Below are 26980 nucleotides of genomic sequence, written 5' to 3' on the forward strand. Positions count from 1 at the left end.
ATGGGACTCTCCATGTACATTGTCCTCTGTTGCCTTGAAATTTTGATCACCAATCCTTTTAGGAGGTAAGCACCAGAAATGCATGTTGATATGGGAAACAAAGCAAATGAGAAAAATAAGCTCTTTCTGCAGACAGTGTGTCCTATACAGGCCAGATAAAATTTTCATGCAAAGGATTTTATGTTGCCCAAAGCATTCTGAAAATGTACTGCTGAGATGCACTAATAAAGTCAATATATTTCAGCAGGGTGATTTCTCAGATTCAACATTTTAATTTAACTTTCCACATGAAGCAGAAGAGGAGGAGGAGTAATGCTCTCCCCCAGACATTGCAACCTTCCCCAATGTGTCAGCCTCTGTTTTGCTTGCTACGCTTGCTTGCTATTGGCTGCCATAGGAACGGGGTGTAGTGGGAGGCATAGTAATGGGGAAGGGAATTATATTGTACTGGAGAAGTCTTGTTCTCACCATCTTCCGTGCAAGCTGGTGGCTGATGTTTGGACTTGGTCAAGGCCAACCATTTCACATACCAACTTAATGAGTCTGTTTGAAGATGCACCCCACATTAGCACCTTAGGGAGTTGCAGATTGGACAATGGGTTGGGGAATTGGGGGAAAGGTGCTGGGTAATAATTTGATATGTACTTGTTCACGCCTTTCTGGCTCAGATCTTGCTTTCCTTTTGCTGCTTTCCCGTCATATCTAGTAAAAGTACTTTATCTCCATTAACATGGAGTTGAGGTTTTCCTTTCTTGGATATTGAAGGAAGCATGCTTGACACAATGACTCCAATATCCTACAGTTTTAGTCATTTGGGGTTGTCCATTTGAGATTTTTCCAAAATGTTAAAGCAGAGGATTGGGCTAGGAGATCTTTTGGACACAGAAGTTTTCCCAAGCCAGTATCTTGGTCTGGAAAATAGATCCTGGATCAAGTTCAGGCTTGGAACGGAGGAAGTGGAAGTATTTTGTGTCACTGGGTCTTTTTGCTCCCCCTTCAAATCCTATCCCCCAAACCAGAGAAAGTCTTTGCCTTCATAATTGGTGACTCCACCAATTCAGCAGATAGTCTCCTTCCACCCTTGAAAGAGTGAAAGGCTGAGCTGCAGCCTCCAACCATTCCAATCTGAAGAAAATTCATTCAGAAAAATCTGGAAACTATTCCATTGGCCTACTATTTTTTATCCTTTTGTCTTTTTGCAGCCTAGGCTGCGTCCTGCCCCAGAGACTGGTCGCAGGAACAGGGAAACTGCTGTGAATATTTTGATGATAAACTAAGTTGGAACAAAGCTGAGATAAGAACTCTTTTTCACCAGTTCAGGTAAGGCGAAATGTTTCTTAGGAAGATGTTCCATCCGCTAGTGAAGCTGGGTGACTTGGATGAGGAGGAGGTTAGGGTGCACCTTGGGCCAGTCCTGGAATCTGGGGAAGGCTCTGATAAGGGCTCTGCATCGGAAGCAGAGATAGAGCCAGGGCCATCTGACATTTCCCAGCTGCCTTCAGAATCAGAGATAAGTTGGGGAGCAAGAACAGCTGGTGTCTGTTCCAGATGCACGTATGCGCAGAGCTGTTAGGAGAGGAGAACAAGTGAGGACAAGGAGCTGACTTGGGAACAAAGGCACACATGGGCACTGAACGGCCCCTTCCTGGCTGGGGAATAAATAGAAGGAATGGGGAATGATGGTTATAGGAGATAACCATTTGGATTTCTTTCAGAAGATTTGGTCATCATGGTTTGTGCCTCAGAGACTGCTTGCCAGAACTTAATTTACAGCGCTGTCTCTCATGTGGCTTCAGGCTGTCTGTCTCCCTCCCTCCCTCCACTTCCCTCTTTCTTTTTTTATAAGAAGAAATGGCTAACTTTCCACAAGGAAAAAATTTGGAAAACTGTTATCCAAGTATAATCTTTTTTTTTTTTTGTAATAGCGTTTAAGAGAAATGGTTAACTTTCCATGAGGACTCAGTTGAATAACTGTTCCAGAACCATGGTGGCCTAATGGTTAGAATGCAATGTTCCAGGCTACCTCTGTTCATGGCCAGGAGTTCAATTCTGATTTGCTCAAAGTTGATTCAATCTTCCATCCTTCCGAGGTAGGTAATATGAGGACCCAGATTTTGGGGAGCAAGATATGGACTTCATAAACCGCTTAGAGGGGGTTCTAAAGCTCTATGAAGCAATATGTAAGTATATTCTTCTACAGGTTAAATGTAAAGGTTCCCCTTGCATATATGTGCTAATCATTCCCAACTCTGGGTGGTGGTATTCATCTCCATTGCAAAGCCAAAGAGCCAGTGCTGTCCAAAGATATCTCCATGGTCATGTGGCCAGCATGACTAAACACTGAAGGCACACAAAACGCTGTGACCTTCCCACCAAAGGTGGTCCCTATTTTTCTACTTTCATTTTTGAACTGCTGGGTTGGCAGAAGTTGGGACAAGTTTCATTTCATTTCATTTATTGAATTTATAGGCCGCCCAATCCCAGAGGACTCCAGGCGGCTTACAGAAATGAGAAATATTGAGAAGGGGTTAAAACAATAAGACACAACAAGATTAAGAAGCAGCACAACATACACCCAGTCTAAGCGGGGCTGGACCTCAATCAAGAGCTCAACAGCCCCAGGCCTGCCGGAAAACCCAGGTTTTGATAGCTTTTCGGAAGGCCATGAGAGTAGGTAGGGTCCGGATCTCTGGGGGTAGCTCGTTCCATAGGGTCGGAGCAGCAACAGAGAAGGCCCTACTCTGAGGCATTGCCAGCCAGCATTGTCCAGCTGAAGGCACCTGGAGAAGGCCCATCCTGTGTGATCTTATTGGTCTTAGGGTGGTATGTGGCAGAAGACGGTCTCGTAGGTATCCGGGTCCTAGGCCATGTAGGGCTTTAAAGGTGATAACCAGTACCTTGAATTGTGCTCAGAGACCAATGGAAGCCAGTGCAGCTCGTGGAGGATAGGTGCTCGCGCAGCTGCATTCTGGACTAATTGTAGTCTCCGAACACTTTTCAGGGGCAGCCCCAAGTAGAGCGCATTACAGTAGTCAAGTCTTGAGATGATGAGGGCATGAGTGACTGTTTGAAGTGCCTCCCGGTCCAAATAGGGCTGCAACTGGTGCACTAGGCAAACCTGGGCAAAGGTAACAGGAGCTCACTCCATTTCGGGGCACTAGGGAATTGAACCGCTGAACTGCTGACCTTCCTCATCGATAAGCTCAGCATCTTAGCCACTGAGTCACCATGTCCCTATTATAGGAACATGTATAAGGTGGGGGGAAGCAAGCAATGTAGGCAAAAGGGGCGTCCACAGGTAAGTTATACAGGTCAAGATGGGGACCAACGTGTGTTTTCTCCTCTCTCTTCCATTCATTCCTTTTGTTCCTTTCTCCTGAAATACTGGATGAAACTCTTGGATTTGATGGAACCAATACAACTGATTCCGCCCCTCCCAACCCTGCTCAATGTTGCCATGACCATCCCCTGTTCTTAAATGACAGAAATATCCACAAAAACTTTGTATATGCTACCGGGAGTTTATTCATATTGTATTTCCATTGAGAAAAAGTCAGGAGAATAGGGTAATGGTGAAGTTATGTATTCTAAGAGGAAAGGTTAGATAGAAAGGGAGAAGATCTGATCAGAGGCAGTAATATCAACTGTATGCCGATCGCATTTGCAGGTGTTTTGCAGCTGGTTCTGGCTGCATCCCAGCTGCTTTCATCCAGGTGGCTTTACAGCTGGTACTTGCAGATATAAGCATTTAGGTTGCTACATACCCCATCATTCCACATTCTAAAATCTAAAATGTAAAAGATAGGACAGAAGTTAATTCTTAATTCGTTCAACAGCAGTCTGGAAAACTTTGTCATTCTTTGTTTATTTTATTTATTTATTAGAATTTGTCAAACAAAAACATGGAAGCTTTTTATTGCATGAAAGTTTTTCACTGGTCCCAATGGAACTACCCACTTAAGGCAAAGTGAATGCTGACCTGCAGAGAATAAATGAAGAACTGAACAGTTACTAATATTCCACCCCTTCCCCCAAAATTGAAATGTCATTATAAAAATAAACCTCCCTCACTTCATCACAGAAAGAGTGCTAGTATTCATAAAAGAGGAGGGGAGGGAAGAAGTGGGGAGGGGAGAGGGGAGGAATGGGAGGAGAAGGAGAAGGAGGGGAGGAGGAGCGGGAGAGGGGAGGAAATGAGAAGAGAGGGCAGGGGAGGGGAGGGGAGGGGAGGAGGGGAGGAGGGTAGAGGAGAGAGAAGGAGATGGCGAGGAGTGGAGAGGAGAGCAGAGGAGAGGAAGAGAAGACTGGAGGAGAGGAGAGGGAGAAAGGAGGGGAGGAGATGGGGAGGGGTGGAGAGGGGTGGAGAGGACAGCAGGGGAGAGGGGGAGAGGAGGGGAGGGGAGAGGAAACAGTTGGGGAAGTGCTGAAAAGTCATCTATCTTTGCTCTCATGCAAAGCTAACCATTTCTCCTAAAGGCTTTTATGGATGGATGGATGGATGGATGGATGGATGGATGGATGGATGGATGGATGGAAGGAAGGAAGGAAGGAAGGAAGGAAGGAAGGAAGGAAGGAAGGAAGGAAGGAAGGAAGGAAGGAAGGAGATATTGAGAGTGAGGATATCTTTAGTTTTGAATTATGGAAAATATATGGTTTCCATTCCTCTGGTTTATAGGATAACTCCAAGTTAAACAAACCAACCCTTGTTTTACTGAAGGCCTGGCTTGAGTACATGGTTCATCAGGGACCACCAGGTAAGACTTACTTGATGAATATGTCACCTCCACACAGTGTTCATTCTTATTAGTGTTGTCTGGCTGGTGTGCCACCCAGGCTTTGTAATTGAAGGTGGATTCATGCACTGGTCCATTTGTGCGAGCAGTATGCATGTGTGCCTGCCACTCATGGAAACGGAATGCACACATGGACACGCTTGCCCACTGCTCATGCAAGTGAGGATAATTGCATGCATGCAAGCATGCATATGCTGGCGGTTTACGCGACCCAGGTAGAATGCATATATGGTAATGGAAGCCTGGATGATTTACTAATGAGACTGTTTATTTGTTTATTTATTTATATTTTCCATTTTTTAACCACCTATCTATTTCAGAGAGTGGCTATGAGTTTATAAATTGTTTTATCTCCAGCTCAATTATCTAGAATTTCCCACTGCTGGCCAGGAGCATTGACAAAATCATAATCATCATCATCATCATCATCCAAACAAAGTCTTGCTCTTTCTTTTTAACGTATCAGACACATAATTTTACATGTATCACACACGTAATTGTGCAGTCAAAGCCTTGTTCTTTTTTTTACATGCATCACACACACACATGTTGCACATAGAAAGAGACAGAGCTTTGAACTCATCCTTGCAGCCACCTTTTATCTCTGTTGACACCATCTCATGGATACTTGTATTACCAGATGAAAGGAAAAGTGTCCAAGTATGCTTGATTGAACATTAGAATTGGAAAGAAAGCAGCCAAGCTATGCTTTCCCCAATCCCCCTCTGTTCAGCCCCTCTCTATACCATCATGTCCTTATCACCTCTGTTGGAAGAAATGTCTATCTGGTTCAGTTCCAAGTGGGGAGAAAGACACTGGAAACATGGAGGCTGCTTGGAAAGATGGTTTAATGGGGAACAGGTCCACATGGGTTTGAAGTCCTGGGTAGTTGACCACGTGGAGTGGGAAGTGAGCATTATTTATACCCTATCTTGGCTTTGACCTTGAGCTTCCTGTTCCTGTGGCAAAGGCATGTATCCTATTGGTTGCATGTGGAGTCATGTTTGTCTGAATTAAGAGTGGTTGAACCTTGGACTGATGTAATATCCCCAGATGCCGTGTGGTGAGTTCTGTTGCTAGATGGGTAGAGGGCTAATCCTATTATGTCCTGAGGGTCATGTCTTAATCCCATCAGCCTGGAGCTAAGGTCTTTTGTCTTATAGATAAGATGGCACCAAAACATCTGCTGGGGGCAGAAAGCTGGGACTGAGTTTCTGTTTCCTTTAAGATTTTTATTTCTCTTTTAGGAAAATATTCTGACTATTTAATGTTTCCTACAATATTTCATTCTTCTAGGAGAGGGGTAGGTGCTAACTTTCTTCACTTCCAACCATCCAAAAATGTGGGAGAGATGACTCTAAAAGTCTTCCATTAACCCAATTAAAGATCTGGGGATGTCACAATGAAATCTTAGGTCTCTATGCATGGGTCCATATGTAGCCCACTGAAACCATTAATCTAGCCTGCATAGGACCACAAGGCTGCTCCACCCACCCTTCGGCCAAGCACTGGATTTACCTTCGCGAGCCCCATGGGCTGGAACTGAAAGACAAGACCAACAATTTTGGCCTGCAGAAGCATTCTGGAGGTGGAGGAGATGAAAAACAGGGCACACAGGTGCCCCAAGGGACCAAAAATGGGTAAATATGGCCCATTTTTGCAAAAAAAAAATAGCCATTTTTGCCAAAGAAGTGAGTCATTTCTGTCTGGTTTTGGCCTGCAGAATACTTCTGGAGGTGGGGGTTGAAAAACACCCCAGGAGGCAAAGAAACCCAAGCGAAAAAAGCCTGTTTTTCACCTCCCCCATCTTCAGAAGATAGATAAAGAGAGATAGAGACAGACAGAGAGACAGAGGGAGGGAAAGAGAGGCAAAAAGAAAGAGAGAGAGAGAGAGAGAGAGAGAGAGAGAGAGAGAGAGAGAGAGAGAGAGAGGCAGGCAGGCAGGCAGACAGACAGACAGACCGAGATTTCTCAAGCTTCTTGGGGCTGAGAAGAATTGCTGCAAAACTGAGTTTCCTAAAATGGACCACTAAACTCCTAAACAACTGAAAAAATAAGCAACCAAAAGAGCAACATGAAAACAAAAGTAAATAAAAGCCCCCCCCCCCTGGAGCAAAACAAATTAAAGTTTAATTTGCTTGCATTGTTCGATAGACTGTTCAATGGTCACATGGTCACACCCACCTAGTCACATGACCTGGCCACACCCACCAGTCACATGACCACCTAGCGCGCGCCCCCAAGCACACACATATACACCTCATCCAGTCCTGCCCCCCCCCAACAATCTGAGGTATGGTGAATTGACTCCCTGTTCGAGTTTGAGGGCCCCTGTTCTAGTGGCTCATCGCTCCAAGATCATTCAGCAATGATGTATGCATAAGGGTCAATATTTGAGTTGTTTGCTCTCTACCAGTGAGAGAAATGGAAGAAAACACAACTGATGAGAAATGCTTCTTACCTCAGCTTCTTGCCAGGTCAATTTATTATTAAAATATGCCTAACAGTTACCTCTTATTTTTCAGCCATTCCCTGGCACAAGTGTCAACTTCATGGAGACAAAAGAATAAACAAAACAGGCATTTAATGTTTTCAGTTGGCACAAAGATAGAGAAAAAGGGCATTTGATGAGTATTTTTCATTAGCTTCTCTTAAAGAAAGAAAATGTTATTTGACCATATAGTTTGGAAGTGACTACAGACAGGTGTGGGATTCTACTGGTTCCCACTGGTTCAGGCGAACCAATAGCTCCTACGATCAGCTGGGAGTGAACAGGTTCATTCCAAGGATCAGCTGAGTCTGCCCACCCGCTCTTGCATTTTAATGACCTATATCCTCTCAGCCGAGACACGCGGCAGAGCAGATTGCTGCGCCTCAGCTGTTTCTTCCCCGACAAGTAATGTAGAAGGTACGTAAGTTTTCTCAAAACTCTGCACACTCCCAAAGCGCGATCACCGAACCGGTTGTTAAACCGGCAGGATCCCACCACTGTCTACAGACCACTATTCCTCATATAGTCTATTTGCTCTGAATACAAAGTTGAATTGGCTCCAGAGACTCATCTTTCAAGAAAGGATTGGCAATCAAGAGTCCAAGGAAGAAAAGGCTGAAGTAGGTAGAGTCCCATCTTCTGGTTGACCTTCAAAGAGGAAACACCAGTAAATTCAACAGCTACATTCATCTAATATCATGTTGCCTAAGTAGAAAAATTACTGGTGAGGTGAACTCTATGCTACATTTGATTGGAATAGATAAGATCACAGAAATGTGTCGTTTACTGTTAACATTTTAGCAAAGGAACGTTCACATATTATATTGTGCGAAAGCAAGATTTGTCATGAAGTTTTCACCTGGGAAATATGGCATTTCATAATAAGGGATCTAATCACTGTGTGATTAGGTGTATAATTTCAGTATGCGCCTAATGTTACTGTGTTAGGGGTATATTAAAATTATGTTATGTGTATAGGCAAACCCACTATTTCATACCTGTTTCATACTACAACTCACTAGTTACGGTGGTCATATTTCAGATCTGCAGGAAAAGATCAATAAATTCACACTCATTGCAGCATATTTACTAATTTTGGCCTCTCTTGGAATGTTTATTAATTCTGACCCATCTTGGCTAATCTCAAAAGCTAAGCAAGGTTCGAATGATTTAGGATGTGTGAGAGACCATCAAGGAAACTGGGGTAAAATAGTTTGGAAATCAGGATAAAAGAAAAATCAGTAATAACTACTTTGAAGACATTAACAAGATTACACATATTAAATTATATATGATTTATGACTTTATTTATCCTACTATATATTTTTGATTAAGGTAATCCAAAACCTGCTTAGAAATTATTTCTTCTCTGATTAGCTGGTCTGGTCTTCCTAATGTTCTCCGCCCTTAATGGCCTGCAGAAGCTCTCTTGCGAATCAGTTCTTCAGCCATTCATCTCATGAAGGTTTTTTCCTGGATGGATAGAAGGGGTGAACAACTTACCTCAATGATGGCTACTGCGTGCAAAAAGTGTGTGTACGCACAACAGTGCAGACATGTTGCTTATATCTATAATGCAATGTGCTTGTGACACTCGCGCACACATCCATGTGCGACGCCCACCCCACTCCCCCCATCCTCCTGTGCATGTGTGTGTGATACCCCCCCCCATTGCCTCATTTTGGGCCTAGTAAGCCTTCCTGTACCCTCTTCGGACCAAAAACGGGCTGCAGGGGGAGGCGCACAGCATCATCACCCCCGCATACCCTCCCCCTGAACATGCAAACACAATTCCCCCAGCCCCCCCATGCATGCAGACACATCTCCCATATGTGCTCCACCCCCTGTGCATGCACAGCAGAGACCCGAAAATCAGCTGGCCATCAGGAGGCGCATGCTATAATGCACTCTACATGGGGCAGCCTTTGAAGAGCATTCAGAGACTTCAGCTTATTCAGAATGCAGCCGCGTGAGCGATTGTGGGTGCACCTCAGTACACCCACGTTACACCTATCCTCCACGAGCTGTATGGGCTGCCTGTTGGGCTCCGGACACGCTTCAAGGTGCTAGTCGTTACTTTTAAAGCCCTACATGGTATTGGACCTGGGTACTTGAGAGACCGCCTCCTGCCAATTACCTCCCTACGACCAATTAGATCCCACAGATTAGGCCTCCTCCGAATACCATCCGCTAGCCAATGTTGACTGTCGACCCCTCGGGGGAGGGCCTTGTCTGTGGCTGCTCCGGTCCTCTGGAACAATCTCCCCGTGGAGATTCGGACCCTCACCACCCTTCAGGCTTTCCGCAAAGCTATTAAGACCTGGCTGTTCCGGCAGGCCTGGGGCTGATGAGTTCCCAGCCCCACTTGAACTGTTGTGACTGTTGCGTTGTTTTTAAGCTGTTTTTTGTATTTGTTTTTGTCTTTGTTGTTGTATTCCCCCCTCCTTGTTTGTTAGCCGCCCTGAGTCCCCCGGGAATAGGGCGGCATACAAGTGTAATAAACATTGAACATTGAACAACATGCGGAAGCGCGATGGAGCTGAACTGGGGCGACAGATTGCATGCCCGCAGACAGGGCTCTGCATGCCACCTGTTTGCCATCATGGACTTAGCTATATCCCTCTTGAATGCTCCCTTGTTTTCTGAGAAATCTTTACATAGACCATAGGCAGATACAGGTGTAACACCACTATGATCTGAATTCTTCCAGGAAATCCTATTCACTTTTCTTCAGTTCTGCAACTCAAGGTTAAGATTGACAGGTGAAACACCCAATTCTGCAGCCCTTGACTGCAATGGGGTAAGAATGATTGCTGAAAAAATACTGGTTGACAACGTCCCTATTAAAAGGAATCAACAATAAAAATAACCAAACCTTCACAAACAAAGGAAGTGTGGGATATTTTTGTTTACTTTAATCTATCTTTGAGATACAAAATGATTTAAAAAGTTAAGGTACAGCTATGACATTTCCTTGATTTTGCCATGCTCATTTGATATTGGAATTTATAAGTTGTGACTTTGAGGCATCCAATTAGCTAAAATACTTCAGATTTGTAGGTTTGCCATCTAAAAGTTTTGCTCTTTGTCCACAAGAGGGAGTCACAAACCATAAAAAACAGTGGAAAAGCTGGATTTGCTTTCAAGAAGCAAAATGAATATCAAATGATAAATAATGTAGCCAACCCACCTGGATATTGTAAGAAGCTATTTGAGTAACGTTCAGACAAAATAATCTGAGCAATAGAAATAAAATATTTCCCTAAAAATTATTATTCAACTTTTCAAAAGACAGTAAGATTGTTTGATATGCTGGTGACTTAACCCAGTGGTAGTCAACCTGGTCCCTACCGCCCACTAGAGGGCGTTCCAGCTTTCACGGTGGGCGGTAGGGGTTTTGTCCGATACTGAAGCACTTTCCTTTTTTTTAATTTAATTGACTTTTTAGAAAAATTTCATAGCATTATTTGAAAATTTTCATTAGCTTTTCATAAAATCACAATTACTGTGGAACCAGTGGGCGGTTAGAAAATTTTACTACTAACAGAGATACAAAAGTGGGTGGTAGGTATAAAAAGGTTGACTACCCCTGACTTAAATTTTAAAAAAAATGATTGAGTGGAATTAAAAGAACTACGATGGGGGATCCCAAGGCATAAGAAAAAAAGCTCTGGATCTCAAGAATTTGAAATGTGAATCAAAGATAGACAGTATGAACGCAAATTTCCTGGGAAAAAAATCTGTGAAGACCTTGAAAGAAAGACACATTTTTGTTATGCTGAATAGATTTTTGGAGGAGGAGAAAGATTTTAATTTGTTGAGTTAACTTGGGAAGGGTGACTTAAGCTGAATACAAAAGAAGAATTTGAGTCAGAAAGATAGGTTTCTTGCCTGCTTAATACCTAAGAACTGTCAATGTATGAATTTATAAGCTGATTTGAAAATGTAACAAATTTTATTGGTTAAGGATTCTAAAATGTATCTGAACCTGGAAAATGAATATATTGCATACTAACTGGATACATACTTCGTGATGAAACTATGAGATTGGGCAATGCAGGAGAACTCCGGTTCACTCCGGTTCAATCTGTTGGCTCGGTGATGGTCGGTGATTGAAACACATAAGGGAATATCGCTTCCGCCACCTTAAGTCCGGAAGCAGTTTCATAGGCGGAAGGCGAGACATTTTGGTGAGATACCAATATTTAGTACTGTAAGACCGAGTGGAGCGAGTGGCCAGTTTCAGGTTTCTGGGTGTTATCACAAAAGAGGACCTGACCTGGGGCTCTCACATTGCATCACTAGTCAAAAGGGCCCAGCAGAGATTATACTACCTGAGACTCCTCAGGAAACAGAAACTGAATGAAAAACTGCTGGTGACCTTCTACCGCTGCACCATAGAGAGTATTTTAACTTACTGCATCTGTGTGTGGTTTGCCAATTGCACAGTGGTAGATAGGACAGCTCTCCAGAGGGTCAACATTATTGCCCAGAGGATCATCAGTTGCCCTCTCCTCTCCTTGGCAGAGCTCTATAGCTCCCGCTGCCTTAAGAAAGTTCAAAATGTTCTTAAAGATCCATCTCCTCCTGGGCACTTTTTTTTAAACTATTACCATCTGGCAGATGGTACAAAATGAATTCCTTTCCAGCAAAGTCTCGGCCAAAAGTCTTTCAAGAGATTTCACAACTACATACCTTTATTAGGCTTGGAGAGCTGCCAGGCCAATATCTTCCAAATGCCACTCTGTAACAGACAATACTTGGCAAGAAGTCAGGAACAAATCTTCACTTTAATGAATTGAACTAATTGTCTCCTGCAAACTCCCCTCCCCGTTCGTTCCTCTTTATTCCCGATGCGAGGGGCCATTCACCGTCCACCTGTGGCTTTACTCTTTACAAGTCAACCCTTGCTCCTTAGCTGTTCCCTTCTCATGGCAGCTCTGCGCACACTGGGAGCAGCTCAGAGGTGGGCTCCTACCACTTCGACCTGGTTCATAAAGCCTCCGGAGCTCAGGGAGGGCAAAAACACCCCCTCTCCTAGTGCAGGAGGCTGACTATGCCACATCCACCATGGCCATGCCTACCCAGCAACTGGGCAGAGAACCCCTTGCTAAAATTTTTGAAGCCCACCCCTGAACAACTTCCTTGAATATTCATTGTTCTGTCTATGACATCATCTGAAAAATACATGTTCAACTCATGTATTCGAAGGCAAGGTTAATTATTTTTTCACTGAAGCAAAAAAATCCCACTGATATATTACCAAATACTTCGTGGGAAGAAAGAAAAAAGACTTTTTCATGTAGAAACCTGATAGCTACAATATTCAGCAAAAGAAAAAGATTAATTAATTTGAATCTTATGAATCTGAGCAATGGTTCACTAACTTGTAAGACATCTCCAAACTAATCAAGTGGCATCCTGTTTATTAAACTGATACGTTCATAACTAAGTTTTTGAACTTGGATGAGAACCATGATGGGCTTACCTATCAGGAAATTCAGTGAGAAGCCTGGATGAGAATCATTGACCTTCCTGTCATTGCCACAAAGTGCTCAGCATTACCATAATTACCTGGCTCATTTTTCATCCGGGCCTTGTAGTTGTAAGGTGATTCATCAGTCCACCTCCATTTTCCAATCTGTTGAACAAACACAGATCAGATGACATGGACAAGGAAGTAAATAGTCCCTGGGATTCCATTGATCATCATCATAAAAGCTACAAAGATTGCTCTACTAGAGTGGTTGATTAGTAAGCAATGCCTCTGTAGTGACTATGATGTAACGAGTAGACAATGGTTCCCACAAGTGCTCTAGCAGTGAACTTCGTAATATCCAAATCATCTTGCAAAGGGTTACTTGATTTAAAGAAATGACCAACTCTTTTAAAAAAAAGAGGAAAGAAATCTTCAGATTCTGCTCAAATTTCTCCGCCCTAGCCATTCATTTTTGAAAATATGTGTATGGAATGTCCCAGAGATGAACATTTAGAAGCAGAACAATTTCCTTGAATATTCACTGGGCTGTCTAAGACGTCGCCTGAAAAATGCATGTACTGTATTCAATTGAAATAAATATTTCCTCTTATTCCCAAATTTTCTCAATGCCATTTAGTCACCACTATTGCAGACACAAAAGCATCCATGTGGCCACAGTTATTGTCTACTGTTACAGATTATTTCTATGCTTCTATATTTTTTCTTCCTACCCCACTTATAGAAACTACTAATTAATTTGAAAAATTATTGGAATTTAATCAGAGAAGTGGTTAAGAAAAATTGGAATGGCACAGTCACACACTGTTTAAAAGGGAAGAGAAAGTTACCAGGTGGACATCATGAAGATCAATTCAGACATTGTTTAGGTTCTGCTGGTAATTGGGAATATGCTCAGCCACTAGAAGAGTCTCAGCTTTGGTGAGGATGGAGGCGAGAAGATCTCCACGGCCATAGCTCATATACAACGTTGGTATATCCAATTTATGTTTCTGCTATTTTAATATACACAATATAGTAAAATGCCAACACTGAAGGAGGTGTGTTAGTGTATTGTACAATACTGTTGTTGCATCATCGGTTTGTCAGATCAGTTCTTATCCCTGAAGCCATAAACTCCAACTTTCTTTTGAATATTTTTTTTTATTTTAAACACATAAACACATCAACAAAAACAAACACATAACTTAAAAACAACATAGGAACAATAAGTTCCATCGTATATCATACAGCAGTTCCAAATCGGTTTCTTTGCAGTTAGTGTTTTCCCTACTATACATTTCTATCTTTCATTCATAATCTCCTTATTCATTATCCATTTGTATGTACATTTCTTTATTTATTTAAACTTAGCTACTTATGACCAGATATTATTTACCTATATTATGCTATATATTTTTACTGTCATTTGTTCTCTTACATACAGATTATAGATATACATTCACATAATTATTCTTTTTCTTTGCCACTCTTATGTAATTATTATCCCATTTGGAAGATTATAAGGTATAGTTTAGAATGCTTTGTTTACCATCCTTCGCACCTGCTAAGACACCACCTTGTTTTCTCTTTCTTTTCTTTTCTCCCTCCCTTCCTTCTCTACTTCCTTCTTTTCTAGTCTCCATCCCCTTCTTCTTTCCCCTATCTCTTCCCTACTCCTACCCTTTTTCTTCTCCTTCCTACCTTCTCTCCCTCTCTTTCTTTCTCTTCCTCCCTCCTCTTCTTCTTTTTCTCTCACCTCTACCCACCTTCCCTTACCTCATTCTTCTTCCCTTACCTCTCCACCACACTTCTTCTTCTCCTACTTTCTCTCCTTCTCTTCCTCTCTCTTCTACCGTCCACTCCTTTCCTTTCCTTCGTCCTTCCATTCTCTACTTCCTTCCTTCCCTCCTTTCCTTCCTTCTTCCCTTCCTTTCTTTTTCTATTGTTATAGGTGTCTCTTTCGGATCCCAGTTCCTGTTTTCTTGGGGATGGTGTTTCCACACACCCAACTTTGTTTCATATCCTTTCCTTTTTTTCTTTAGGATTCTACAGTCTATTTTCCAACTATCGTCCTGATTTGAATTCACAAATCTTGGCCCCCTTGTTTTACTCATAATTATTATTTTTGAGTATTCTATTTTTTTCATTTTATTCCTTTGCTCCATCCAACTATACCAATTATGCCATATCCGATAAAATTCTGATTCTTCTTTCCCCTGTATTTCTTTCGTTAATTTATCCATTTCGGCACAGTCCATAATTTTTTTTATTATTTCATCTTCATTTGGAGTTAGTTTATTTTTCCACTTCTGGGTGAAAGCGATTCTTGCTGCTGTAAGTATATGTAATATTAGATATTGTATTTCTTTTTTGTATTTCATCGGTATGATTCCTAATAAAAAATAATAAAAAGAGTTCAGGTTTCCAATCTAACTTGACCTTTGTTATTTCTTCCAACCAATTTTTGATCCTATAAACTCCAACTTTCTACTCAGTGCAAGAATCAAAATGAATACAACTCTGTCAATCAGAATCACTCAATTAAACAGAATCCACAATCTTTCTGTGATAGTCCTGGGACATGGGCACTCATGTCTAACTCCTCTGTTAGGAAGTTTTTCCTAACATTGAATTGGGGCCTACCTTCAGTTACACTCTGAAATGAGAATGAACATGTCTTAGTGTCCTATATGTGATTCAGTTATTTGAAAAATTCTGCCCTTTGTAGTCTTCTTGTCTAAAGACTAAATATGACATCTCCTTTAAACTTTCTCCATAAAGTTAGTTTTTTAGTCCACTGATGATCCTCAGTAGGGGCTCAGTAGGGCTCAATAGGGGCCACAAAGAAGAGAGGGTCAACCTATTCTCCAAAGCATCTGAGGGTAGGACAAGAAGCAATAGATGGAAACTAGCCAAGGAGAGAAGCAACCTAGAACTAAGGAGAAATGTCCTGACAATTAGAACAATTAATCAGTGTAATGACTTGCTTCCAGAAGTTGTAGGTGCTCCAACAGGTTTTTAAGAAGAGATTGGGCAACTATTTGTCTGAAATTATATAGGGTTTCCTGCTTAAGCAGAGGGTTGAACTAGAAGACCTGCAAGGACCCTTCCTTATCTGTTATTCTGTGATTGTGTTATTTTCCAGTCTATCTAAATCCTTTTTAAAATGTAGTGCTCACAACAGGAGCCTAGTGGTCAATACAGGATTTCTTCAAAGCCAAATAAAAAGGGAAAAGAAATTGTCATTATTTGGAAATGATTATTGTTGCGATACAACTAAAAATGGTGTTGCTCTTTGTCCCCAACCACACTACTGATTACACTCGGTTTGTAATCAGCTATTCCAACCTTATTCACAAACACAGTTACCTCTACTTGTGTATTTTGTTTCCTAAGGGAAAATATTGCAAAGTTTCTATTAAAGTATGTTTTGTTACTTTCATCACATTTCATGGAGATCATTTTGAGTTTCATTTACAACTTCTAGGCCTTATCTGCTTTCCCATCCACCATGTGGGTCCTCTTCCCCTTTGTTCAGCTTTCCCACCATCTCTTTATTGAAATCATAAATAACAATAAATTATTCAGTAGAGGTTTAGAGGTGTTATTCAACTTGTATGCCGCCCTATTCCCAAGGGACTCAGGGCGGCTAACAAAACCGAAAGGGAAGGGGAACAATACAAAAGGAAAGGAAACAAAAACAAACAACAATACGGAAGCAATTTAAAAGGTCTCAACAAGCACCCAGTTCGAGTGGGGATGGAACTCAGCAGCCCCAGGCCTGCTGGAACAGCCAGGTCTTAACGGCTTTATGGAAAGCCTAAAGGGTGGTGAGGGTCCGAATCTCCACAGGGAGATCGTTCCAGAGGGCCGAAGCAGCCACAGAGAAGGCCCTCCTCTGGGTAGTTGACAGCCGGCATTGGCCAGCAGATGGAATTCAGAGGAGGCCTAGTCTGTGGGATCTAATGGGTCTTTGGGAGGTAATCGGCAGGAGGCGGTCTCTCAAGTACCCAGGTCCAATACCATGTAGGGCTTTATAAATGACAACTAGCAACTTGAAGCATATCCGGAGACCAATAGGCAACCAGTGCAGCTCGCGGAGGATAGGTGTAACGTGGGTGTACTGAGGCGCACCCACGATCGCTCGCACGGCTGCATTCTGGACAAGCTGAAGTCTCCGAACACTCTTCAAGGGATGCCCCATGTAGAGCGTGTTGCAGTAGTCCAGTCCTGAGGTCACAAGGGCGTGAGTGACTGTTGTGAGGGCCTCCCGGTTCAGGTAGGGACGCAATTGGTGCACCAGGCAGACCTGGGCAAATGTCCCCCTGGTCATAGCTGACAAATGGTGATCTAAAGTCAGCTGTGGATCCAGGAGGACACCCAAATTGCGAACCCTGTCTGAGGGGCGTATAATTTCACCCCCCAGCCTGAGAGTTGGAATACATGGCCAATTATTGGGAGGGAAAAACACAAGGCACTCGGTCTTGTCAGGATTGAGAGCAAGTTTGTTTACCCCCATCCAGACCCTGACAGCCTCCAGGCACTGATACATCACGTCAACCACTTCACTGAGTTGGCACGTGGCGGATAGATACAACTGTGTATCGTCCACGTACTGATGATATTTTATCCCGTGCCGCCGAATGATCTCACCCAGCAGCTTCATGTAGATGTTAAACAGGAGGGGGGACAGGACCGAACCCTGTGGCACCCCATACTTAAGGGGCCTAGGGGTCGACCTCTGCCCTCCAACCAACACCGACTGCGACCTGTCCGAGAGGTAGGAGGAGAACCACCGAAGAATGGTGCCTCCCACCCCCACCTCTCGCAACCGTCGCAGAAGGATACCATGGTTGATGGTATCGAAGGCTGCTGAGAGGTCAAGGAGCACTAGGATGGCTCTCCAGAGATCATCGGTCAGTGCGACCAAAGCAGTTTCCGTGCTGTAGCCAGGCCTGAATCCAGACTGAAAGGAGTCTAGATAATCGGTTTCATCCAAGGACCGCCGGAGCTGAGAGGCCACCACTTTCTCAACAACCTTTCCAACAAAGGGGAGGTTGGAGACTGGACGATAGTTATTTAAAATGTCGCCAAGACATCTCCAATTCTACGCGGGAGAAAACCCGAACAACTAGAGACCTACATATATATATATCTGGACAAGCTGAAGTCTCCGAATATATATATATATATAAAGTCACAACCCCTGGTATGCCCAAATATGGGAGGAAGGTCACACTTCCACTCTCTGTCTTTGGCTCGTCACAAGAGACCATCCAGACAGAAACCCATAGAGCACAGGTTCGATTCCCAACATGGGTATGGCTAGCTGATGAGAGCTAAATAGCTTGAAATAGATCTATACTAGTCTCCCTTTATTTATTTATCAGCATAAATATAACATATATATGTGTGTGTGTGTGTGTGTGTGTGTGTGTGTGTGTGTGTGTGTGTTGTGTGTGTTGTGTGTGTTGTGTGTGTGTGTGTATATAGTATACATATACATATACATATACACACATACACACACACACACATACACACACACACACACACATACATGCATACACTTGTATACACATTCATTCTCAGGGATGAACACACTGCAGTATTTTAGATTTTGTTAAAGTTTACAATTTCATCAGCCTAAAAACAGTGAGAAAGATTGCAGGAATTGCTGATAAAGAAGATACTGAAGTCACATATTATAAGAAATGTGAGAAAGCATAAAGGAAAGATAGTTCCCAGGTGGAAAAGAATGCATTTGAGCAAAATGATTTTGGCTTCTTCAGAAACTTCACTTTTTCTTCTGAATCTCAAATTTGAGGCTTTGAAGGTCAGGTAAGAGGGGAGCTTCCGTCCCTTATGGGGGAGCCCCTGAATTTGGTGAGGAAACCAAGAGCCCCCCTCCCCACCATAATCCCTCTTGTTCTATCGGAACCTGGAGGAGAGGGAAACAGAGAGAGAAGGAACTGGGTCCCTTTGTGAAGGGGGCTGGAGACCCTTCCTTTGAAGGGATCTTGAGAGGCTGCAGGGGGTGTTTTGGGGAAGGGGGAGGGGAAACAGGTGTGATCCCTGAGAATCCTCCCAAGGGAGGGAGTTGGGCTGAAGATTAGGGGGAAGAAGAAAAGTTGCGGCGACCCAGGGAAGGTTGGAGGTGGTGGGCTGGGAGACCCCAGGAGTTTCAGTCTAGATGTCCTCATTGTGCCCCCTACCAAAAAATCTGGGGTGGTTGAAATACACATTGGCGCCATTGTTGTCTTGGGTGACATCTGTGAAAAAAATTCAGGTGCTCAGGCATGAAAATGTGCCGCTCAAACACTATACTTTTCCACTCACACTGAAAAAAAATTAGAGGGAATATTGATTGACACCTTTCCAAGTTACCAGTGGCATGGAATTTGTCCCCATGCCTGAACTGTCCAGAGAAAACCCCCCTCCTCAATGTCTTTAACAGAGTGGATGGATTCTCTGGAAAAAAGGTGGGAGAATACCAAGAAAGCACTACCAGAAGCTGCGGAAGAATATAAAAAGTAGGCCGACCAACACCACTCGCTTCAACCTCCCTTCCGTGTGTGCAAGAAAGTTTTCCTGTCAACCAAATACATATGGTTGAGACCGCCTAGCAAGAAACTAGGACCTAAGTTCTTGGGACCATTCCCAATAGTGAAAGTAATTAACCCAGTGACAGTTCAGCTAAGCCTCCCCCGCAATTTAGGGAAAATACACCCCATTTTCATTGCAGCCGGCTAAAACCAGCCTTTGGGTCTAGGTTAAGACCTCAGACCCAGCCATTTCCTCCTTATATAATTGTGCAAGGAGAAACCCAATATGAAATGAAGAAAACTTTAGATTCTAGACTGTATAGGGGCCGTTTGCAATATATAGTTCATTGGAATAAACATTCAGCATTGGTCTGGAGCTATCAGGGTCCAGAGTTGGGATGTGAAAGCAGACATTTAGTTCCATGACAAATATCCTGACAAGCCAAAGGGTCCCCCCCAGGGGCGGGGGAGAGAGGTGGTTAGTTGAATAATCTTAAACCTGCATTACTCTCGTTACAGGATATGTTTTTCTCCTGAGGGGGAAAAAGCCTGTCAGACCTGGAAGCCATCTTTTACCTTGGAACTTCAGGCCTCCCACATATCCTACTGTGGGAATAAGGAAGGGGGAATTATACAGAGTGTGAGTGATATATAGCCATAATAACATACTTTCTCCGAAAGGCAAGGTCATCAGAGGAGCAGTTGATCCTATGGAGAGACTTCTCCTGCATTCAGTCCCAGGCCTACAAGTGGAAGTACCCCTTCCTTCCTTCCTTCCTTCCTCCTTTCACCTTCCTTCTTTCCTTCCCTCCCTCCCTCTTTCTTCCTTCTAGCCTTCCTCCCTTTCCATTCTTTCTCCTTCCTTCCTTCCTCTTGCCTATCTACCTTCTGTCTTTCTGCTCTTTAGATCTCTCTTCCTCCTTCCTTCCTCTTTCCATCCTTTCACCAAAAATCAGGATGTTTTATTAGCATCAGCATCATTCTGCTGAAAATGCCAGATTCTGTGGTACTTCTGGATGAAATTTAGAAAATTACAGAGACATGAGGAACCATTATATAATTTCACTTGGCAAAACTCTGATTAAAATAATAGCAACAAAATGTAAGGTTTTTTAATTTTAAAACTCTAGCAAAACATAGATTTATTTCCAGTTTAGTTAATTAATGTCATTATAAAAAGGAATGCAATTGATTAAATAAAAATGACTTTTTCTTTTATTAAGAATACTTATTCTATATTAAACTAGAAAATATTTCATAGGCCCTTCAACAAGTTTGTTATAAGTTTTCAGGAATGCATGCATTCTTGAAACTGATACCATGTAATGTTAAAAAGCAGATGGCTAACTAAGTACACTAAAACCATGTTTAATTATTTGCTACTTGAGGCCAATAGCAATGATGAAGAAATTTCTGTCATCCTCAGTGACAATAGTTTTAGGGCCAAAAAATAAAACTCTATATATTGGATCTGTTGAATAGAGAAAGGCCTGCCCCCCCCCCCAAATGAGGCACCTTCCACAATAATAGGAGAGGAGAGACAGCCTAGAGACAGCAATCACAAGGCAGAAAGTAGCTAAGAGAACGGGTGCAGGGGTTGGGAGAAGGCATGGGATGGGCTTCCAGCAGCGGCTGCTTGGATTTGCCATTTGATGGGAAACTTGCCTCTTGGAAGGAATGACCCAGCTTGGCTCCCACTTTCAACGACCAAACGGAAAAGTGAAGAGGCAGGAAAGATGCTGCCCTAGACCCTCTGCAGTCCCTCTCATCTGGCCAGAATGCCAGCGAGAGTGTTGGGCTGAAGGAAGGAGGGAATATACACACTCGCGTTCTTCCCCTCCTCCCCCCCACCTCTTAGAAGTCCAGCCAGCTGCCCACCAAGCTCTCTGCGGAGACTCACCCAGAATTTTCACTGCGATTTGCCTGGTGAGGGGAGGCGGCAGGTTGATGCAGACCAAATCCACATCCTGGTGCAGCAGGACCTCATCTATCCGGCTGGTATAGAAGGGGACGCTCATCTCCTTGGCCAGTTCTTCCGCCTCTTCCTGAGTGCGACCCCAGAGCGCCTTCACCGCGAAGCCCTCATCCTTTAGAAGCGGGATGATGACCCGGGCGGTCAGGCTGGTGCCAAACACGCCCACCCCGGGCAGCATGGTTGTTGCTGCTGCGGCTGCTTCTGCCTGCTTCTCTCCACCCTCACCTTTTTCCTCCCCTTCCTCCTCCTTCTCCTCGCCTCTGCGTTCGGCCCTTTCGCATGGAGCCTCAAGATTACGAGCAATGCAGGGTTGCTACGCTAACTGCTGCTGCTGCTGACGCTGCCCCTCCATAGCCGGGTCATCCCAAGTGGAGCTCCCCCAGCCTAGCTGCATTGCGCACATGTGCAGGCATTCAAGGAATCCGGCATTTTTTTAAAAAAAACAACCCACCGGATTCCTTGAATGCCTGCGCCTGTGTGCCACGCAGCTAGGCACAGGGAGCTCCGGGTCATGCACATTTGCAAGTACGCTCAAAGAAAGCATTGTAGCGCACACGCGATGAACGTACAGAGGCGGGGAAAGTGGCGGCAGGCATACACCGGGGAAGGAAACCCCGCTTTCTTTTAAGTGCACAAAAGTGGTGCACATACCACACAAAGCTCAGGGCCATCTGAGAATCTCCAGACTTAAAAGCTGAGGCTTGCAAAAACGTGGCAAAGAAAAGCGGCAGGCCGACGATGCCCGTCCCCAGATCGACACGATCTCCTCCTTCCAAGGCTCGCCAACCCCTGCATCGAAAAGAAGTGGAAGAAGTTGGGGCGATAAAACGCCGGGGGGAGGGGGGCATTGGTAGGAATCCTATATGCTCTTTTCTGCAGGAATGTGGGCAGTAAATGCTGTCCCTCCCCCTCCCCTGGCACTTACGGTGGTGAAGGCTGTTTGATGTTGCTGCTGTTGCAGTTTTTCTGGTCCGAGGCAGAAGCTGCCTGCCTAAGATGGCCAGATTATAACACGGGGCGACTGACGATAGTTTGAGCGAGTGCGGCCGGCGCAAACTACCGTCAGTCACCCCATGCTCATCAAAACAAGTCCAGGGAGTGTAAGTGTTGGGCAGGAAGGCTTCTAGCGGTTCCCGGGCGGTGATCCCATCACCATCTGCTTGTGGTTCTTCCCGCCCGGATGCCCAAAGCCTCCCAGCCCACCCGGGACGAGTCAGCTGCAGTGCAGCCGGTGGTGGCCACCCCATCCGCCCACTCACTCGCTACACTACCCCGCCCGTCACTTACTCTGGGTGAGTTCGGAGAAGCGGCGGCCCCAGGAGTCAGGAGAGCCGGGACAGGCTGGGAAGCGGACGGAGCCGGAAGGGGTCCCACAGAGGAGTCTCTGGCCGCTGCGCTCGCCTCGCCCGCTGGCCCCGAAGTGCGCGAGGGATGCTTTGGCGGAGAGGCACCGCTTCCAGACCCTGCGGAGGGCCACACACACAGGTGGCTCTTTGGGCGAGGCGGAGACTTTTCCATGGCTTGTCCGGAAGTGGGGCTGGAAAGGTGAGCAGGCTCCCCCGCCCATCCGCCCGCTCACTCGCTACGCTACCCTGCCCATGAGAGCAGCAGTGGATGGGCGGGGGAGCGAACGATCAAAGAAGGCGCCAAAATTAAAAAGCGGTATCTTTTGGGAACGGCCCAGGATGCGGGAAAAATTATGATAAAGCGTGCCTGTCCCTCCAAATGCGGGACGTCTGGTCACCCTATGCATACCAACCTGATGATGCTCTTTGAAGATGGAACTCACATGACACCTAAGGGATTTGCAGATTGGACAGTGGGATGAGGGTTACCAGGGAAAGGGGATTTGGTCACATATTGATAGGTATGATTTTGTGTGCTTTTGCCTCAGATCTTGCTTTGCTTAGCTGCTATCTTTTCATAACCAGTAAAAGTACTCTTAATTCTGTGAAATGGAGTTAAGTGGTTTCTTTCTTGGTTGCTGAGGGAGGCCGGCTTGACAAGAGGAGAGGAGAACAAAGGAAAGCAATAATCCGGTTCTGAGGGAAAAGAAGTCGTAGACATTAGCCAGCCCCTTCCTGCCTGGGAAATAAATAGTAGGGGTTTGGAAGTGGCCTGTTGTCACAGACAACCGTTTGTTTCCCAGTGTACCTCAATCAAGTCGGATTCCTTGGCCAGAAGCAGGTTTGTCATGACTAATTGCTCTGTCGTTGAGGTGGAAACAATAGTTAGTGCATTTGCCTCAGCCAGTGTGAACAGGAATGGTTTTTGCTTGGCTTAATCATTGAAGGACTTTTTATCTTGATTTCTCATGTGAACAGAGACTGTTCTTGCCCTGTTTAATAAGAGGGAAAGACTTTCATTTGTGACTAATTATTTTTAGTTTTGTCTATCCAGTGTGAATAAAGACTGGGTCAGAACGCTCTTGTTCTGCCTCTGTTTCTAGCTTGAGGGAACGAGTTTTGGCCCCAGATATCATCTCGCCTCTATCCTCCAACTGACAAGAGTCCCAGGTGGTATCTGTATAAATCAAAGACAAATAGGAATCACTTAATGATGTCTGGATGATGCTCCGTGGTGTTTCTGGGGTCTTTTTTAAATTTTATTTCATTTCATTCCTAGACTAAGTGCCAGAGCTACAACAAGGGTTGTCATCTCCCCTCTCTTCTCAACAACCAAGAGTCCAAGTTAGTGGCTCAATACATCAAAAACAAACAGAAGAGTGGTAGCTCAGTCTGGATAGGCCTCAGTGACGAAAATGAGGTGAGTCTGACTTTTTTTCATTTCATTTTTTTTTTAAGAAATATCCTGCCTACATGTTACTTTCTTCACTCGGTAATTTTATGCACAGACTCCTGTTATTTTTGATGAGTCAACTGCTGAGGGCAAAATACAGCTATGAACCTGGGATATTTTGTTGATGCTCATAAATTCAGTCAGAGCTGGATTTAAACATAAGCTAAACCAACTACAGTTGAGGCCTGAACAATCTGAAGAAATTTCAGCATTTGTTCTTTCTGGCTTCCTGGTTCATGTGGCATTTTATACATCATGTAGGTGATAAAAAATCTTGTGTAATCATTGTTTAAATAATATTTTAATAAAGTTTAAAAATAGATTTTTTAAAATGTCAGTGTGTTAAGATTGAGTAAGGAAGATTTGTTATTTGCTAAAAGATACAGGATGAAATATGGGATTAAGTGATTTTAAGTTGTCTTGTTAGAAAAGGTGATAAGTTACTAAAATTGTTTAGTGATATCAATTCTTTGATTTAGCAAATGCATTCCTTATTATTTATACAAATAAATTAATCCTTATTACTTATTCTGTCAGCCCTATGTATTGGTGTATACATGAGTGTATAATATACCGTATATCTATTTACACATTTATATATATATGAAAACCAATGATCTAGTAGAATATAGAACAATACAATACATCACATCCTGTCATGACATGACATGGCATGACATGACATGACATGACATATCATAGCATAGCATAAAATAACATAGCATAGCATAACATAACATAGCATTAAAGATAACTTTTAAATTGCTTTTGGAGTGTACTATTGTAATCTATGAGAGAGATCAAGACAGCTAAATTAAAAATATATAATCAGCCTATGCCTTTATTTAAAAAATGTATTTTTTACTTTATGTTTCTAACTATTAAAGTACAGGTGTGTTTCTTTATATATTTCTTATTATATTGTCAGAATGATTCCTTCCTTCCAGAAAAAAGGGTGTGTGTGTGTGAGAGAGAGAGAGAGAGATAAAATACCTAGCACTGCTATTTGGTCATAATTTAGAAGCTTCCTTGGTATCACTGTAGTCAGTGCAAGATGTAGAGTAGGAACGCCCTTAAGCTAAAGAAAGCTTGGAGGGGGCCCATTAATTAAGAAATGCACCATAAATTAATTTAATTTTAAAATTGAGCCACAAAATCTGGAAGATCCTAAATTTGCAACTAAATGTGGTATAACACCAAAATTTAAAAATATGTTAAAATAATCAAACTTGCATAATGGAGATTTGGATGTATGATGAATTATTTGTGATGTTGAAAAGTGTGTGTGAAACTTTATTTGGAAAAGGAAAGCTAGGAAATTAAAGGGAACATACAGAACAAATCATAGGAAAAGAGGGGGTAAAAGTGGACACAAATGAAATACAGGAAGATAAGGTGGAAAAAATAAGAATTGAAAATAAAATGCAGATAGATTATTTCACTGGGATTTATAGTCACAGGAAAAGTAGATAAAGGGGGAGATCTCCCAAAAAAGAAACCACAAAATAATAAGGAAAGGAATAGAACAGGGAAAACTCTGGGGAAAGTTGGTAGAAAAATAAATGTAAATACTCTGAAAAAAAGATACAATCACTACAAAAATAGTGGGGGGGGGAATAAATTAGGGGAAAGGGGGAGAAGAAGGAAAAGAATTAAAATGGATTTTGGGAGCCCAAGAGAAAATGGTTAGAAGGGGAAGAGGAAGAGGAAGGGGAAAAGAGTTTCATTAGTAAACTAAAGAGAATAGTAGTAAGATTGTTATTGTTATGTAACTAATTAAGAAATAAAGAAATGATTGTATATTTAATGATAGAAAAAATTGAAATAAATGTTCTCCATGCTTAAATTGAATTAGAGAGTATATGCTGTTTATAGCAAAATATACCAATGGAGAAATGAAAATTTGGTGTAACTTCAAAGGGGCAAATTGAAGATATTGTTTATGTATTAAGAAAAATAGCTATAAAGATGGAAAATAATGGAAGAGAAAGTGAAAACAAAACTATGACGTAAAAAGGACTATGTAATTGAGAGGGTGTAAAAGAAAAGACCCAGAAAACTCTTTGTTCCTACAAAATGTATAATTTGTATTAAAAATAAAAACCTTGGGAAAATAATAATAAAGAGATGCACCAGAAATGCATTTAAAGTATAGCTAAACAAACACATCTACATACATATGTACAAGTACTGTATATATACCTACACACATAAATGTATACATACACTTTGTGTGTTTTCTTTTTGAAGAAGGAACAACTTTATCTTGACAGTACAATAAATGTTCATTGTAGGCAGCCTTCCATTTCTATTTGTTATGGTGGGAGAAGAGTGGATGTAATAACCTGGGGTTTTTTACCCAAAATGCAGTTCTGCAGTCCATATTTTAAACATCTGAATCTTATATTCTACTACTATATACGTATATGTATATATAATTTCTACTGCACTCATTGTCATAAACTGAGTATGATATGATGTTTTGCATTTTTTTTTTAAATAATGCATATGAGCTATAAAATTTTGTCACTTGACAATTGAGGAGAATTGCTTGGACTTGTTAATCACAGCCAGTATCTAAGAACTGCCCACTCCTCAACTCTTCCAGCTAATCTGTATAGTTTGTAAAAGGTTGCTTAACTTCTTAACATGTGCTCACAGTCTGTCTTTTGTCAACAGAAAGGGCAATGGAGATGGGCTGATGATTCTGCCTTCAATTACAATACGTGGAATGCAGGCGAGCCAAATAACAAATATGAGGAGTACTGTGTGGAGCTGACATCTGGTACTGGTAAGCCAACACTTCTTACCTGGTGGTTTTTGATGAACCATGTTTTTAAGCTAGGGCCATCAGGAAAACAAGGTTTTGTTTGTTTAACTTCAAGTGATCCAATAAAT

General features: G+C 42.8%; 2 protein-coding genes across 2 annotated transcripts in view; both read left to right on the forward strand.

Annotated features, from left to right (window-relative positions):
- LOC148046398 (C-type lectin BpLec-like) overlaps positions 1 to 26980 on the forward strand; it is a 27737-nt gene continuing 757 nt past the window's right edge. Inside the window, exons 1-5 of the mRNA XM_087714716.1 lie at positions 1 to 65; positions 151 to 205; positions 1208 to 1296; positions 23911 to 24047; positions 26754 to 26873. Of these exons, the coding sequence (XP_087570842.1) occupies positions 1 to 65; positions 151 to 205; positions 1208 to 1296; positions 23911 to 24047; positions 26754 to 26873 (466 nt within the window). The remainder of the gene's footprint in view (positions 66 to 150; positions 206 to 1207; positions 1297 to 23910; positions 24048 to 26753; positions 26874 to 26980) is intronic.
- The window catches only part of LOC106549926 (ribonuclease), a 22518-nt gene continuing 19514 nt past the window's right edge, over positions 23977 to 26980 (forward strand). Inside the window, exon 1 of the mRNA XM_087714121.1 lies at positions 23977 to 24049. The gene's annotated coding sequence lies outside the window, so the exon portion shown is untranslated. The remainder of the gene's footprint in view (positions 24050 to 26980) is intronic.

The sequence above is a fragment of the Thamnophis sirtalis genome, unplaced genomic scaffold, assembly GCF_051295495.1.
Source record: "Thamnophis sirtalis isolate CommonGarterSnake01/CBP01778 unplaced genomic scaffold, rThaSir2_p1.2 scaffold_4, whole genome shotgun sequence".
In the NCBI taxonomy this organism is placed as follows: Eukaryota; Metazoa; Chordata; class Lepidosauria; order Squamata; family Natricidae; genus Thamnophis; species Thamnophis sirtalis.